The sequence below is a fragment of the Bufo bufo genome, chromosome 2, assembly GCF_905171765.1.
Source record: "Bufo bufo chromosome 2, aBufBuf1.1, whole genome shotgun sequence".
Classification (NCBI taxonomy): Eukaryota; Metazoa; Chordata; class Amphibia; order Anura; family Bufonidae; genus Bufo; species Bufo bufo.
In genome coordinates this window covers 756,670,567-756,688,605 of record NC_053390.1, presented here as the reverse complement: position 1 = coordinate 756,688,605, position 18,039 = coordinate 756,670,567, and the positions used below count along the sequence as shown (strand labels likewise).

Here is an 18,039-nt window from a genome sequence, read left to right as displayed (position 1 = left end):
TACGGCCGGCGATCGTGCATTGCGGCCCGCAGCACGGGCACGGGTCACACGCGTTCGTGTGAACTCGGCCTAAGCCTGTACAAGGCTTCCAGGTCTAGTACTGCTATATTCCAATGCAGGCCTGAGGATTTCATGTTGTAAGGCAATTGAGGTCTTAAAAAAAGTTTTAAAAAAATAACATTTTTAATCCTCCCTCCTTTACCCATAATAAAAATAAACAATCAACAAATAAACCTCATGGGCTTCGCTAGTCCGAAAATATCCGTACTATTAAAATATGAAAATATTTATCCCATACGGCGATTGTTGTAACGAAAAAAATAATATATATGAAAATGGCAGATTTTTTCGTTGCTTAACTTTTAATAAAAAGTGATGTTATGGTGTCAATAAAAACTACATTTGTTCCGCAAAATATTAGCCCCCACACAGCTCTGTGGAAAAAATTATAAAAAGTTATGAGGAACTGTTAGGAGTTTATACCGTAATCATAAATAAATATATACCGGTAAATATTTTTTTTCCAAAGCTTTTATTTTTTTCCCAGTGTCGAAACACCAGAAAAACGACAAATGTTGTATCTCTAACGCTGGGGCTCACCGATCTGATGGTTATCCCTAGCCTTGTTAGAACTGGAGGCCCCTCTGCATCCACCACCTACACAGAACACAATGGGAGCTATAGCTAAACTAGGCTCAAGGAAAAGGGGAGCGGTTGCCCATACCAACCAATCAGGACCCAGCTTACACTTCCCAAAATGCCGGCCTCTGACAGCTGCAATCTGATTGGTTGCCACGGACAGCTGCCCCAGTCTTCCCAGAGGTGTCGGCGCGCGCCGCGCTGCTCTCTCCGACCTTCTATTATGGGATGACAGCCCAGGTCAACTAGCCAATCAGGAGACGCGTTTAAAAAAAAAAAGTGTTCAAGCAACATCCAGTCAAAATCGGCGTTAGATTCCGTTCGGCTTCCGGGTCTGGGACCACGTGATACAAGTCCTTGCAGGAGAGCAGCAGTCATGGGCAGGAGAGGCAGCGTGGTGCTGATATTCGGGGGCTTCATGGCTGCCGTGGCGGCCGCTCTGTACCCCATATACTACCACCCGATGGCGCACATAGAGCAGTACAGTGAGTGGCGGAGTGTGATGAGGGGCGTCACGTGACTCTGAGTGCATGAGAAGGGTCATGGCTGCAGCCTGTGAAGTGCGAGCTCTGCGGGCCATTGTTTTCATCCTTCATAGACTAGTAAATGTTATTTTACCCGGGTTTTCCTTTTTCTTTACTGGGGTTTGTGTGCTATGAACGCGCTCCATCTGCTGTGAAACTACAACTCCCAGCATGCACACTTAGTTTTTTTTGTGGACCGTATGCGGAACCATTCATTTCAATGGGTCCGCAAAAAAAACGGAAGTTACTCTGTGTGCAAAAAAAGAACATGTCCTATTATTGTCTGCATTACGGACAAGGATAGTGCTGTTCTATTAGGGGCCAGCTGTTGTATGTATGGTGGCCTGTGGCCACAAGACTTTATTATAACATCTCCTTGTGGCCCCCCCATACAGTGTAACGTCTCCTTGTGGCCCCCCCATACAGTGTAACGTCTCCTTGTGGCCCCCCATACAGTGTAACGTCTCCTTGTGGCTGCCCCATACAGTGTAACGTCTCCTTGTGGCTGCCCCCATACAGTGTAACGTCTCCTTGTGGCGCCCCCATACAGTGTAACGTCTCCTTGTGGCGCCCCCATACAGTGTAACGTCTCCTTGTGGCGCCCCCATACAGTGTAACGTCTCCTTGTGGCCCCCCATACAGTGTAACGTCTCCTTGTGGCCCCCCATACAGTGTAACGTCTCCTTGTGGCCCCCCATACAGTGTAACGTCTCCTTGTGGCCGCCCCATACAGTATAACGTCTCCTTGTGGCTGCCCCCATACAGTGTAACGTCTCCTTGTGTCTGCCCCATACAGTATAACGTCTCCTTGTGACCGCCCCCATACAGTGTAACGTCTCCTTGTGGCCGTCCCATACAGTATAACGTCTCCTTGTGGCTGCCCCCCATACAGTGTAACGTCTCCTTGTGGCTGCCCCCATACAGTATAACGTCTCCTTGTGGCCGCCCCATACAGTGTAACGTCTCCTTGTGGCTGCCCCCCATACAGTGTAACGTCTCCTTGTGGCCGTCCCATACAGTATAACGTCTCCTTGTGGCTGCCCCCCATACAGTGTAACGTCTCCTTGTGGCTGCCCCCATACAGTATAACGTCTCCTTGTGGCCGCCCCATACAGTATAACGTCTCCTTGTGGCCGCCCCATACAGTGTAACGTCTCCTTGTGGCCGCCCCATACAGTGTAACGTCTCCTTGTGGCTGCCCCCCATACAGTGTAACGTCTCCTTGTGGCTGCCCCCCATACAGTGTAACGTCTCCTTGTGGCTGCCCCCATACAGTGTAACGTCTCCTTGTGGCTGTCCCATACAGTATAACGTCTCCTTGTGGCTGCCCCCCATACAGTGTAACGTCTCCTTGTGGCTGCCCCCATACAGTATAACGTCTCCTTGTGGCTGCCCCCATACAGTGTAACGTCTCCTTGTGGCTGCCCCCATACAGTATAACGTCTCCTTGTGGCCGCCCCATGCAGTGTAACGTCTCCTTGTGGCCGCCCCATACAGTGTAACGTCTCCTTGTGGCCCCCCCCCCCATACAGTGTAACGTCTCCTTGTGGCCCCCCCCCCCCCCCCCATGCAGTGTAACATCTCCTTGTGTTTTTTTCTTTTAAAATAAAATTTTTAATATCGTTATCGTCTGAATATTTTTGATATCGCCCAACCCTAGACTGCATGTTACACCAGAATTCTACTTAAAGGGGTTTTCCCATCTCAGACAATGGGGGGGCATATCGCTAGGATATGCTCCCATTGTCTGATAGGTGCAGGGCTCCAGACTAAAAAAAATATCAAGGAGCCATTGGCTCCTAACCTGAAAAATAACACACGTCTTACCTAGGGTTGTCACGATACCAAAATTTTGACTTGATTTCGATACCATAAAAAAGTATTGCGATACTCGATACCACGTTAAAAAAAAAAACCACCAAAAAAGCTGCGTGCATTCCACATTTTATGGAACGTCTGGACCATAATAGAACAGTCCTAACCTCATTATTGTTGGGACAAGGTGACAAAAAAATGGCAAATTGCATTTTTTTTTTTGTTACGGCGTTCACCACATGGGAGATATTTTTAAATATTTTAATAGTTTGCACTTTTTTGGGCGTGGCGACATGTAATTTTTTTTTATTGTTTATATATTTTATATGTAAAATTGGGCAAGGGGGTGATTTAAACTTAATATTTTGGTGTTGTTTTTATTTAATACCTATTTACCCCCTTAGGGGCTAGATCCTGGGATCTTTTCATCCCTTGTCCTATTCACCCTGATAGATCTCTATCAGGGTGCATAGGACCTCACACTCTCCCTGTGCACACAGCAGCATGGAGCGGACTATGGCAGCCAGGGCTTCAGTAGCGTCCTGGCTGCCATGGTAACCGATCGGAGCCCCAGGCTTACACAGCTGGGGCTCCGATCGGAAGCTGCCACTGCCACCAATGATAATACTTGGGGGATGGGGGCTCACTGCACCACCAATGATAATACTTGGGGGGGGGGGGGGGGGGGGTTCGGTGCAATGAATATCGTTTATGCTTAATACAAACGCAGGCTGCGGGTGCTCGACACATCCCATACCCGACACCAAGCCTCTATGACTGCGTGCTGTGATCCGCCGCTATTAACCCCTCAGGTGGCAGGTATGGGATGTGTCCGGCACCCGCAGCCTGCGTTTTTATTAAGCGTAAACGATATTCATTGGTGGCGCAGTGGCCATAGCCCCTCCCCTCCTCCTCCCTGCTATCAGCCTATTGGTGGCAGCAGCACAGGGGGGAGGGACTGCCTCCTTCTCCCCTGTTCTGTTGAGAAGAACATGGCACGCGCTGACAGGAGCACGTGCCATGTCAGTAATGTGAAAGCGGCAGAGGTCCAGGCGCAAATGGCGACAAGACTACAAAGTCTTGTCGCCATTTAGCAATTCTAGGTCGCATTTGCGACCATTTTGGTCGCCATCTGGACCCCTGTAGGTGCGGGTCCCACCACTGGGATCCGCACCTACAATGAGAACCGAGCCGGAAAATGAACGGAGGGCGCACTGTGCATGCACAGCTGCCCTTCATTCATTTCTGCGGGGCCGCCGAAAATAGCCGAGCTCTGGCTCCGCTATTGCCGTCTGCCCCATAGAAATGAATGGGAGCATGGGCCGCGCATGCGCGGTGCGCTCCCATTCACTTCTATGGGAGCAGTGCTTGGTGGTGGACGGACCCCGGCCACAGCGCTCCCCGCTTAGTCCTAGCGCTATGCCCCCATTGTCCGAGGTGGGAATACCCCTTTAAGCTTCTGACGTTGCCGCTGCAGCCAGGTAAATAGAGCCGGAGGGGTGGTGTGTGATCTGTTGGGTAAGTCCTCACCAGTTCTTCATTGCAGAGCAATCCCAAGGGTTGGCGAGTTTTCTCCGGAAACTGAACAATCTCTTTAATAAATGACCTTTAAAGTCTTTTTAGCTCTATCTTATTTTTACAATAATTTTTGCTGAGTTTTTGCATCATTTTTACCAGATGTGGGCTAGAAGTTTATCGACTATTATTAAACACGGTACAAGCCGTTTTTCTATTCTGAGGTGGGGTCTGCATCTATCACACATTTATGGGATATCCTGTGCCTGTTAAGGCTACTTATACACAAGCGGTCCAAAACGGATCAGTTTTGCCCTAATGCATTCTGAATAGGTAAGGATCCGCTCAGAATGTATCAGTTTGCCTCCGTTCCGTCTCCATTCCGCTTTGGAGGTGGACACCAAAAGGCTGCTTGCAGCGTTTTGGTGTCCGTCTGATGAAACTGAGCCAAACGGATCCGTCCTGACACACAATGTAAGTCAATAGGGACGGATCCGTTTTCTCTGCCACAATCTGGCACAATAGAAAACAGATCCGTCCTCCGTTGACTTTCGATGGTGTTCAAGACGGATCCGTTTTGGCCATGTTACAGATAATACAAATTGATCCGTTCTTAACGGATGCATGCGGTTGTTATCTGAACGGATCAGTTTTTGCAGATCCCTTACGGTTCCGACCAAAACACGTGTGAAAGTAGCCTAAACTGTGAAAAGTGGCAAATTATAGTGCAGATACGGCATGTAGCATAACTTGTGTTTTTTTTTTTTTTATTACGGTACTTTCACACTAGCGGCAGGACGGATCCGACAGGCTGCTCCGTCCACATTGACTATAATGGGGGCGGGGGCGGAGCTCCGGCGCAGCACGGCGAAAGGCCGCTGGACTAAAAGTACTGCATGTCTGGCGGCCTCTCACCGCGAACTGCCGTGCTGTGCCGGAGCTCCGCCCCCGTCTCCATAGAGACGGAGCGGCGGTCCGGCGAAATAGCGGCAGGACGGATCCGATAGGGTGAACAGCCCCTTCGGATCCGTCCTGCAGCTAGTGTGAAAGTACCCATTTTTTATTTTATTTTTTAACCACTTCAGCCCCTATGGCTTAAACACCCTGAAAGACCAAGCCACTTTTTACACTTCTGACCTACACTACTTTCACCGTTTATTGCTCGGTCATGCAACTTACCACCCAAATGAATTTTACCTCCTTTTCTTCTCACTAATAGAGCTTTCATTTGGTGGTATTTCATTGCTGCTGACATTTTTACTTTTTTTGTTATTAATCGAAATTTAACGATTTTTTTGCAAAAAAATGACATTTTTCACTTTCAATTGTAAAATTTTGCAAAAAAAAACGAGATCCATATATAAATTTTGCTCTAAATTTATTGTTCTACATGTCTTTGATAAAAAAAAAATGTTTGGGTAAAAAAAAAAAATGGTTTGGGTAAAAGTTATAGCGTTTACAAACTATGGTACAAAAATGTGAATTTCCGCTTTTTGAAGCAGCTCTGACTTTCTGAGCACCTGTCATGTTTCCTGAGGTTCTACAATGGCCAGACAGTACAAACACCCCACAAATGACCCCATTTCGGAAAGTACACACCCTAAGGTATTCGCTGATGGGCATAGTGAGTTCATAGAACTTTTTATTTTTTGTCACAAGTTAGCGGAAAATGATGATTTTTTTTTTTTTGATTTTTTTTTCTTACAAAGTCTCATATTCCACTAACTTGTGACAAAAAATAAAAACTTCCATGAACTCACTATGCCCATCAGCGAATACCTTGGGGTGTCTTCTTTCCAAAATGGGGTCACTTGTGGGGTAGTTATACTGCCCTGGCATTTTAGGGGCCCTAATGCGTGAGAAGGAGTTTGAAATCAAATTCTGTAATAAATGGCCGGTGAAATCCGAAAGGTGCTCTTTGGAATGTGGGCCCCTTTGCCCACCTAGGCTGCAAAAAAGTGTCACACATCTGGTATCGCCGTACTCAGGAGAAGTTGGGGAATGTGTTTTGGGGTGTCATTTTACATATACCCATCCTGGGTGAGATAAATATCTTTGTCAAATGCCAACTTTGTATAAAAAAATGGGAAAAGTTGTCTTTTGCCAAGATATTTCTCTCACCCAGCAGGGGTATATGTAAAATGACACCAAAACACATTCCCCAACTTCTCCCGAGTACGGAGATACCACATGTGTGACACTTTTTTGCAGCCTAGGTGGGCAAAGGGGCCCACATTCCAAAGAGCACCTTTCGGATTTCACAGGGTATTTTTTACAGAATTTGATTTCAAACTCCTTACCACACATTTGGGCCCCTAGAATGCCAGGGCAGTATAACTACCCCACAAGCGACCCCATTTTGGAAAGAAGACACCCCAAGGTATTCGCTGATGGGCATAGTGAGTTCATGGAAGTTTTTATTTTTTGTCACAAGTTAGTGGAATATGAGACTTTGTAAGAAAAAATAAATAAAAAAATCATCATTTCCCACTAACTTGTGACAAAAAATAAAAAATTCTAGGAACTCGCCATGCCCCTCACGGAATACCTTGGGGTGTCTTCTTTCCAAAATGGGGTCACTTGTGGGGTAGTTATACTGCCCTGGCATTCTAGGGGCCCAAATGTGTGGTAAGTAGGTAAATGACCTGTGAAATCCGAAAGGTGCTCTTTGGAATGTGGGCCCCTTTGCCCACCTAGGCTGCAAAAAAGTGTCACACATGTGGTATCGCCGTATTCAGGAGAAGTTGGGGAATGTGTTTTGGGGTGTCATTTTACATATACCCATGCTGGGTGAGAGAAATATCTTGGCAAAAGACAACTTTTCCCATTTTTTTATACAAAGTTGGCATTTGACCAAGATATTTATCTCACCCAGCATGGGTATATGTAAAATGACACCCCAAAACACATTCCCCAACTTCTCCTGAATACGGAGATACCACATGTGTGACACTTTTTTGCAGCCTAGGTGGGCAAAGGGGCCCAAATTCCTTTTAGGAGGGCATTTTTAGACATTTGGATACCAGACTTCTTCTCACGCTTTGGGGCCCCTAAAATGCCAGGGCCGTATAAATACCCCACATGTGACCCCATTTTGGAAAGAAGACACCCCAAGGTATTCAATGAGGGGCATGGCGAGTTCATAGAAAAAAAAAAAAATTTGGCACAAGTTAGCGGAAATTGATTTTTTTGATTTTTTTCTCACAAAGTCTCCCTTTCCGCTAACTTGGGACAAAAATTTCAATCTTTCATGGACTCAATATGCCCCTCAGCGAATACCTTGGGGTGTCTTCTTTCCAAAATGGTGTTATTTGTGGGGTGTTTGTACTGCCCTGGCATTTGAGGGTCTCCGCAATCATTACATGTATGCCCAGCATTAGGAGTTTCTGCTATTCTCCTTATATTGAGCATACAGGTAATGAGATTTTTTTTTTCCGTTCAGCCTCTGGGCTGAAAAAAAAATGAACGGCACAGATTTCTTCATTCGCATCGATCAATGTGGATGAAAAAATCTCTGCCCAAAAAAAAAAGGAGGGGAAAGGTGTCTGCCAGGACATAAGAGCTCCGCCCAACATCCATACCCACTTAACCCGTATGCCCTGGCAAACCAGATTTCTCCATTCACATCAATCGATGTGGATGAATAAATCATTGCCGGGATTTTTCTATTTATTTTTTTATATACAAAGTGTTTGCCAAAGTATATGAACACCGCCACCTCCTCAGCTCATATGCCTCGGCAAACGTATCTTTTACTGCAGAGGAGAAATCTCGTCTTGCAGCGCCGCATACACCGACTTGCGTGTAATCTGACAGCAGCGCAATGCTTCTGTCAGAATGCACATCAGTGCTGCAGCTAGTCGATCGGTTGGTCCACCTGGAAGGTAAAAAAAAAAAAAGGAAAAAACAGGCCGCAACACAATAATTTTATTAACTTTGGAAGAGAACATATAAACTTTAACTTTTTGAACTGAACATTAACCTTTTTGCTTACTGGTGTTTTTTTGTTTTTTGTTTTTTTTTACCTTTATAGAACAAACCTCTCCTTCCCCATGGGTCAATGTGCAAAGCGCAAATCACCCAAAGATGTGGCGAAGTACGTTATGCACTTTGTCCCATGTGAAAGGAGATGTTTGCAGCAGCTGTGAGTGAATGGGCTCTAATAGCCCTGTGTGCCTGTCCTGGTGAGATGTGATCCCTATGCTAGGTGTACCTGTGTGTGGTACTTCCGGAAACACTCTCCTAAGCATAGGGCAGGGTGGTCAGGACAGTCAGGACAGAAATAGCGGGTGTCACGCCTTATTCCACTCCTGCTACAGACACGACATCTTTTTCGGGGTGACGGTTGGGTTGAGGTACCAGCAACGACATTGGGGAAATGTCGCTCGTGTAGACGGCTAACTACACTGGTGGATGGGGCCACGGAACCTTCTGGATATAGGAGGTTCTCGATGATCTCTTCCTGGAATTTGAGGAAGGATCGTGTTCTCCCAGCCTTACTGTAGAGAACAAAACTATTATACAGCGCCAATTGAATCAAATATACAGACACCTTCTTATACCAGCGTCTGGTTCTGCGGGAAACTAAATACGGAGACAACATCTGGTCATTGAAGTCCACCCCTCCCATGAGCAAATTATAGTCGTGGACTGAGAGGGGCTTTTCAATGACACGGGTTGCTCGCTCAATTTGGATTGTCGTGTCTGCGTGAATGGAGGAGAGCATGTAAACGTCACGCTTGTCTCTCCATTTCACCGCGAGCAGTTCTTCGTTACACAAGGCAGCCCTCTCCCCCCTTGCAAGACGGGTGGTAACGAGCCGTTGGGGGAAGCCCCGGCGACTAGGTCGCACGGTGCCACAGGCGAAAATCCGTTCTAGAAACAAATGCCTAAAGAGGGCCACACTTGTGTAGAAATTGTCCACATAAAGATGGTACCCCTTGCCGAATAAGGGTGACACCAAGTCCCAGACTGTCTTCCCACTGCTCCCCAGGTAGTCAGGGCAACCGACCGGCTCCAGGGTCTGATCTTTTCCCTCATAGACACGAAATTTGTGGGTATAGCCTGTGGCCCTTTCACAGAGCTTATACAATTTGACCCCATACCGGGCACGCTTGCTTGGGATGTATTGTTTGAAGCCAAGGCGCCCGGTAAAATGTATAAGGGACTCGTCTATGCAGATGTTTTGCTCGGGGGTATACAAATCTGCAAATTTCTGGTTGAAATGGACTATGAGGGGCCGAATTTTGTGGAGCCGGTCAAAAGCTGGGTGGCCTCTGGGACGGGAGGTGGTGTTGTCGCTAAAATGCAGGAAACGCAGGATGGTCTCAAATCGTGTCCTGGACATAGCAGCAGAGAACATGGGCATGTGATGAATTGGGTTCGTGGACCAATATGACCGCAATTCATGCTTTTTAGTTAGACCCATGATGAGGAGAAGGCCCAGAAAAATTTTAATTTCGGAAACTTGGACTGGTTTCCACCGGAAAGGCTGGGAATAAAAGCTTCCCGGGTTTGCGGTTATAAATTATGGGGCATACCGGTTTGTTTCTGCCACAACTAAGTCTAAGAGCTCCGCAGTCAAGAACAGCTCAAAAAATCCCAGGGCCGAACCGATATGAGCCGTCTCAACCCGAACTCCAGACTGGGCGGTGAAAGGGGGAACTAATGGTGCGGCTGAAGTTGGTGACTGCCAATCAGGGTTTGCCAGCACCTCAGGGATTCTAGGGGCTCTACGGGCCTGTCTGTGCGGTGGCTGCGACGGGGTAACTACTGCACGTGCCACCTTCAACTGCCCTTCTGGTGCTCGCCACGTCACCATGTTGTACGGCAGTGCTGGTACTAGGTCCAGGGAGGGCTGCGCTGCTGGTGTATGCCTCACCACGTGATCCGGCAGCGACAGCCCCACTCTGCTGCTCTTGAAGCGGATCCTGCGTAACCTGTGGTCTAGCGACATGGGGCCGGGTACGCCTGGTGCTGCCAGGGACCTCCACCTCCTCGTCCGAACTTTGGGTCAGAGAGCCACTACTTTCTACAGGTTCATATTCTGACCCGCTAGATTCGTCAGATGAGGGTTCCCATTCATCATCCGACTGGGTCAGAATCCTGTAGGCCTCTTCAGAAGAATACCCCCTGTTTGACATTTTGGACTACTAAATTTAGGGGTATTCCCTGAGACTACCCAAGAAAAAAAGCAAACCTGTCTTACAAAGGGGAGGCTAGCGAAGTACCGGAGGCCGCTGCGGTTGATAAAAAATATCAAAACTGATTTTTTTATTGCTGCAGTGCGTGTAAAATGAATGTGCAGTGATCAAAAAATATATATTTTTTGTCACTGCGGTGGGGCGGGCGTGGGTGAACGCACGTGTGGGCGACCGATCAGGCCTGATCGGGCAAACACTGCGTTTTGGGTGGAGGGCGAGCTAAGGTGACACTAATACAATTATAGATCTGACCGTGATCAGTTTTGATCACTTACAGATACTATAAAAGTACAAATGCTGATTAGCGATACGCTAAACAGCGAATAAGTGACTGCGGTGCGGTGGGCTGGGCGCTAACTCACGCTAAACTACCTAACCAAGGGGCCTAAACTATCCCTAAAACCTAACAGTCAATACCAGTGAAAAAAAAAGTGACAGTTTACACTGATCACTTTTTTTCCTTTCACTAGTGATTGACAGGGGCGATCAAAGGGTTAATTGGGGTGCAGGGGGGTGATCTGGGGCTAAGGTGTAGTGTTTGGTGTACTCACAGTTCAGTCTGCTCCTCTGCTGGAACCAACCGACGAAAAGGACCAGCACAGGAGCAGAGAAGCCATATAACAGATCATATTTACTAATATGATCTGTTATATGACTTTGGATAGGATTTTTTGAAAATCGCCAGCCTGCCAGCCAATGATCGTTGCTGGCAGGCTGGTGACGAACTTGTTCTTTGAATTTTGCCGGCCCGCGATGCGCAAGGTGGAATGAATCAACCACCTTCCGGACGCATCCGTGCGTTAGGCGGTCGGGAGGTGGTTAAAAAACATTTTTTTATGCCATAAAAAAGTGACTAAACCTTGAAAAATACGAAGATTGGCTAATCAGATATTTCATGATGCGTCGGTATGGTAGTATCATCACAGGCAGGATTAGGCCCCTTTCACACGAGCGAGTATTCCGCGAGGGTGCAATGCGTGATGCGAAAGGCATTGCGCTCGCATGAAATCCGGACCCATTCATTTCAATGGGGCTGTGTACATGTGCGTTGTTTTTCACGCATCACTTGTGCGTTGCGTGAAAATCCCAGCATGTTCTATATTCTGTGATTTTTCACGCAACACTGGCCCCATAGAAGTGAATGTGGCTGCGTGAAAATCGCATCCGCAAGCAAGGGTGGGTGCGATGCGTTTTTCATGGATGGTTGCTAAGAGATGTTGTTTGTAAACCTTCTGTTTTTTTATCACGCGCATGAAAAACGCATCAAAACGCATTGCACCTGCGCGATAACAACTGAACGCAATCGCAGACTAAACTGAATGACTTTGTTTGCAAAATTGCGCAGTTTTCACTGAACGCATCCGGACCTAATCCGCACACGCTCGTCTGCAAGGGGCCTTACAGTGACCGAAAGCACCACAGCTACAGTACGCTGCGTTTTTTTTTAAAGATGCCAGAAAGACTAAATAATTCCACATAATAAGCAAAAAGGCTTGTGTGTCCTGCATGTCATATTTCCCATAGACCTTGAGCTAACATCTGGAGCTAAAAAATAATGCTGCAAAAAACACCTGACATTGCACAACAATGCCGTCAAACACCTCTGTGGGAAAACGGCCTAATGAGAGAAGCTGCAAGATGGCTGCCCCCATAAACAACACAGTAAATACATTATAAAGGGTCGCTGAGTTTTCATAGAACTTTTAATATGTCATAGAGACATTTCAAAAGCTTTGATTGTTGGGGGTCTGAGCGCTGAGACCCCCACAAATCCTTAGAACGAGGAGGAAAAAGGCCTTGGATGTGGAATGCAGGGGATAGAGTCAAGCCAGGCCCATAGACTTCTTTCTATTGAGTCAGTCTCGCTTCTTCTCCTGCAGCCAGGCGAGACAGCGCGATACGTGAGCACTTCTTTCTCCTCATTCTAGGGATCATGGGGGTCTCAGCACTCAGACCCCCACCAACCAAAACTTTTGACATGTCTCTATGGCATATAAAATGTTTACTGAAAATTCAGTGACCCATTAAAAAAAAAAATAATAATCTCCAATCAGAAAATAAGAATATATTACAATGACAGGATATGTTTTGTTATCTGGTTTAATTAGTAAGAAAAGCGATAAGTGACACAATTCCGTTAATGTGATGCCATGTCCCATAGAAATGTATGGGGCCCCTGGATGGTCGCTACTCTGTGTCTATGGGAGATGGGTGCTCCGTGCCTGTGGTAAATGTATATGCCGGTGGCGCCATGTCATCCTATGTGCTAATATTTAGTTTCTATTTTTTTTTAGAGAAAGAACAAGTAGTAAACCGGGCAGGAGTCATCCAGGACGACGTGCAGCCGCCAGGTATACACATATCTATCAGAGGAGGAAGCCGTCGTCCTGCCATCCACATCCATAGCTACTATGCAGGACAGACCTCAGTAGCCACTAGTAGAGGACAATATTGGGCCTCATTTACATGGCACCATGTTGTCCATAAGATTCGCCCACAGTGGAGTTTCCATTTTTCCTGGACTGAAAACTCAACCCTAATTGAGACTTAGGGGTATTCCCATCTTGGACATTGGGGGCATATTGTTTGGATATACCCCCAATGTCTCATAGGTGTGGGTCCCAACTCTGGGACCCGCACCTATACTTAGAACGGAGCCCACAAAGTGCCGGAGGGCGCAACGCATATGCGAAACCGTCCTCCATTTATTTTAATGGGACTGTGCACCAATCCCATTCGACTGAATGGGAAGCGCACCGCGCAAGTGCGGCCACTGCTTCATTCACTTCTATGGGGCTTACGGAAATAACCGAGCGCTATTTTCAGCGGCCCCAAATACATGAATGGAGGGCACTTTGCGGGCTCCGTACCTATCAGATATTGGGGGCATATCCTAGCAATATGCCCCCAATGTCCAAGATGGGAATAACCCTTTAGTTATTATTTCCATGTAGCGCTTCACAGACAGTGAATATTTAGGCTTGGTTTTTATGCAGTGGGCACGACCCCGTCAAACCACGGTGATTAATTAGCGAATTTGGAGCTTAAAGGGGTTGTCTCACTTCAGCAAATGGCATTAATCATGTAGAGAAAGTAAATATAAAGCACTTACTAATGTATTCTGATTGTCCATATTGCTTCTTTTACTGTCTGGATTCATTTTTCCATAACATTATACACTTCTCATTTCCATGGTTACGACCACCATGCAATCCGGTGGTCGTGCTTGCACACTATAGGAAAAAGAGCCGTCTTGTGTGCACTGTCACATTCCCGGTCACCAGAGAGGCTGGCGCTTTTTCCTTGAGTGTGCAAGCACGGCCACCACTGCTGGATTGCAGGGTGGTTGTAACCCCTGGATATGAGCAGTGTATAATGTGATGGAAAAATGAATCCAGTCAGCAAAGGAAGCAATATGGGCAATCACAATACATTAGTAAGTGCCTTGTATTAACTATCTCTACATGATAAATGCCATTTGCTGAAATGAGAAAACCTTGTAGAGGTAATATCTTTAGATTTGTGAGGTGCTGCACCAAAACCCAGCCTTAGGGCTCATGCACATGACCGTATGCCCTCCGAGACATACGGTCCGTGAGCGGGCCAAGAATAAAGAAAATGAAAATACGTAAATATATTCCGAATTACCTTTCATTAGTTATAATGGCTCTTTATGTCTAGAGGGCAATCATTAGGAGAAAAAAAATGGCCACCATCCTATTAGTACACAAAAAACCTGTCCTAATCACACAGGAGGACAAGTTACTAAACAACACTGAGCTAAAGAGCTGCCTCATCCTCCTCTCTGCTCTGCTTGTCAGGGATTATGATTAGTCTTGAGCAAACTTGTTTTTTAAGTTCGGCGTCTACATTTCGGGTTCGGGTCATCGAAGAATCGAGTTATGGATTCTAAATTCCGTTATGGTCAGTGGTAGCGGAATCCATAACGAGATTCTTCGATAACCCGAACTTTAGACGCCGAACTTAAAACACAAGTTCACTCAACACTAATTATGATCCTGAATACAGCTGATAACATCTTCAGATGAATCTCTGTGGGAATAGTTTGAGGAGACATGAAGAGAGGAGGGTGGGGGTAATGAGCAGCAGCACTTGTATGCGGTCTCCATTACCACAGTCTGTCCTGTCCGGCCTCTCTGCACTTCATGTCTCCTCATGAACTCCATTCCTACAGAGATTCAGCTGAAGATCTTATTATCTAAATTCAGGATCATTATCCCTGACAAGTAGAAGAGGAGGATGAGGCAGCTCTTTGGCTCAGAGTTCAGAAATGACTTGTCCTGTGTGGTTAGGACAAGTTTTGTGTGGACCTATTAGACAGTGGCCATTGTATTTCCCGGGATGATTGCTCCATAGACAAAACAAGCCATTATACCTAAAGAAAGGTATTCGGGAATATATTTATAATAAAAATAAACAATAAAAAAAAGCATAAAGATCATAGGCATCGCCATGTCCCAAAATGCCTGAACTATTAAAATATGAAAGTATTTATCCCAAATGACGACAGACATGACATTAAATTGGCAGATTAGCCATTTTTTCATTGTTTCACGTACCAAAAAAAATGATCAAAAAGTTACACATACTCTAAAATGTAATCAATAAAAACTAAAGATCATCCCGCAAAAATTAGGCCCCTACACAGCTTCGTAGACATAACTATAATTTTTTTTTTTCTGAAGTCTGAATATGGCGATGAAAAGAAAAAATGTGATTCTTTTCAAAGTGTTTTTTTTTTTTGTACTGAAACATAAACACTATATAAATGTGGTATCGTTGTAAGGGTCCATTCGCGTCCGTAGTAGTTTGCGAATCCGCAAAACATCGGGCCGGCACCCCAGTAGAAATGTCTATTCTTGTCCGCAGGCGTCCCACGTGGTAGCTGATTCGGGGGGGGGGGGTGTCGCGGCATCTCTTCATAAGCCCGACATCCCCTTCAAATCGGCTACCACGTGGGCAGCGGTAATTTTTACAGCCGCGCCGCCGACTGAGTGAAGAAGTCCACAAAGGAGGAAGCATCCACACATCGGCGAGCGGTAATGTAAAATATATATGACAACAACTAACCGTCATAATCAAATGTCATATTATAAGGGACACTCTAATATGCAAAAGTGATACCCAAAACAAAGTAGCCCATTAAGTTACTACCATTGAAATGAGCGGTCTGAATTAAGGCCTGATTACAAGGCACCACTCAATGAAGCATTGAACAAACTCTTTTTTAACGGGATGGGATACCTATATATATATACCCAAATCTTTTTGCACATTAGACTCTTTACACATGGATTAAGCTCTGAGGATTAAATATTTAAAGATAGACTTCTGACCTACTATTCTTCAAATTTTTAATAACTTTTACTATCTTATTTACAATCTTCTATTTTATTTTTTATCTTCTATCCTGCACTCTATAGTTTTTTTGGATCTATATCATATATATCTTAATGTATGCTGAATATTTTAAACCACTATTGTTACTGTTCTATTGCTGCCACCTAGAGACGGTTGTGATGATTACCACCTATGAACATCACTACTCCCTGTTGAACTAATACAGGGGGCACTGAGACTACTATTGTCAATACCATTACTATTACCAAATTCCGTGGTTCCATCACAGGGATTTATAACTGAGATCCACAGTCCCTATTGTGGGACAGATATCCTATTGTTATTGACACTCGCACTCACCCTATCGTCTGGTTTTAACAAAAACCTGTGAACATTTTTTAATGTAATTACGTGGGCAAATAAATTATATTTTAACCTTGAATCCATGCGACATCAGATATTAGTGTGCCATCCATTTCCTATCTCCGTTTGCTTTTTTAATAATACGTAGGCGACGGGTATGCCTAGGATAGAGCACCTATACCCAATAGCCTGAAGTAGGTGAGCCGCTTACTCTTAATCTTAATAAATAATAATGAACCATTTTGTGCTTTCCCCACTCTAGGTTTGAAAGTATGGAGCGACCCGTTCTCGAGGAAGTGAAACTGTGTGTGCTAGGGGGAAAAAAGCATCGAAACGTGTCCAGGGCTGCAGCTGAGGAGGAGATGTTTTTTGGCGAGGTTTTGTACATATGTAATAAAATGTAGACTTTTTAGACTCTGGAATAAATCTGTTATATTAAATATCTATGTAAAAGGAACCTCGGGTATCATGGATGAATGTTACTTCCATCATTGTTTAGGGGGTTTATATGGAATTGCCAACAGGGCTGTGGAGTCTGAGTCGGTGTCCATTTTGGTGGAGTCGTTATAAAATGGACCGACTCAAAAATTATATAATAAATTGCTACAGTTAGTTCAATGCAGTATGTGCTGAATATATTTCCATAAGAATTTGGGGAAATGTCCTATAAATGTCTGTTCTATTCCTGATCTAGGCTTTTAGTTGAGATGAATGTGTGCTGCCCTTTATGTAGATGCTCAGTAGTGAAGCTCCTCCGCTACAGATCAGAGGAAAAAGGCACTGGGAAGGAATGGCTGCACTCATCTCAGATCTGCTAGAGAAAACGGGATTAGGCCTCTTGCACACGTGTGACGGCCGTGCCCATGCTGAGAACCGCAAATTGAATGGGGTCTGCGATCCGTCCGTCCCTCAAAAAGATAGGACAAGTTCTATCTTTTTGCGGAACGGAACCCCACGAAAGCACTCTGTAGTGCTTCTGTTCCGCATTGCATCTCTGCATTTGCCGACTTATTCAAGTGAATGGGTCCGCATCCGTGGTGCGGAATGCACACTCCCGGTGTCCTGTGTATTGCGGACCCAATATGGCCACGGGGGACACACGGCCATGTGAAAGAGGCCTTAGAGAGGTTTTCTCACTAGTTACAAAGATTGCCTTTCAACAGCATTTTCTAAATACATTGGTCAGTATTTTTTCTTTAGTCTAGACAGTTCAGCAGGTCTCACTGCACCCAGGTTTCTATGGTCACCCGCAGACCTGATTAGCTGAGAGCAGGAGTGACCTCACCCCCACGGAATGATGGGACGGAGCTCTGAGGGAACCTATAAGGGTTAGCAAGATTACCTGCAGTAAGCAAAAGGTCCAAGTGTTGTGAGGACTGAGAAGCAAGGCTTTACCTGTAATTGTGTTAGAGATCACAATCTTCTGCTCTGTCGGAGTAAGTTAATATATTCTAATAACTGCTGGAGACCCCCCCCCCCCCCCCCTCAGCCTGAGAAGACAGAGTGAGTGCAAGCTGCCTGTCAGCCAGTGCATCAATGTGCTGAGAAAACCTCTTTAAGGCAAGTACTTCTTAGGCCTCTTGCCCACGACCGTATGTACTCAGAGATATACAGTCCAT

The 18,039-nt window shown here is 45.6% G+C and overlaps 1 protein-coding gene across 1 annotated transcript; it reads left to right on the top strand.

The window, feature by feature from the left end:
• The first annotated feature begins 965 nt into the window (after positions 1 to 965).
• SMIM20 (small integral membrane protein 20) lies at positions 966 to 16,842 on the top strand. The gene is made up of 3 exons (XM_040419012.1): positions 966 to 1,124; positions 12,991 to 13,047; positions 16,683 to 16,842. Exons 1-3 carry the CDS (start codon positions 1,016 to 1,018, stop codon positions 16,718 to 16,720), a joined length of 204 nt encoding a protein of 67 aa, XP_040274946.1. The 5' UTR covers positions 966 to 1,015; the 3' UTR covers positions 16,721 to 16,842.
• Positions 16,843 to 18,039: the final 1,197 nt, after the last annotated feature.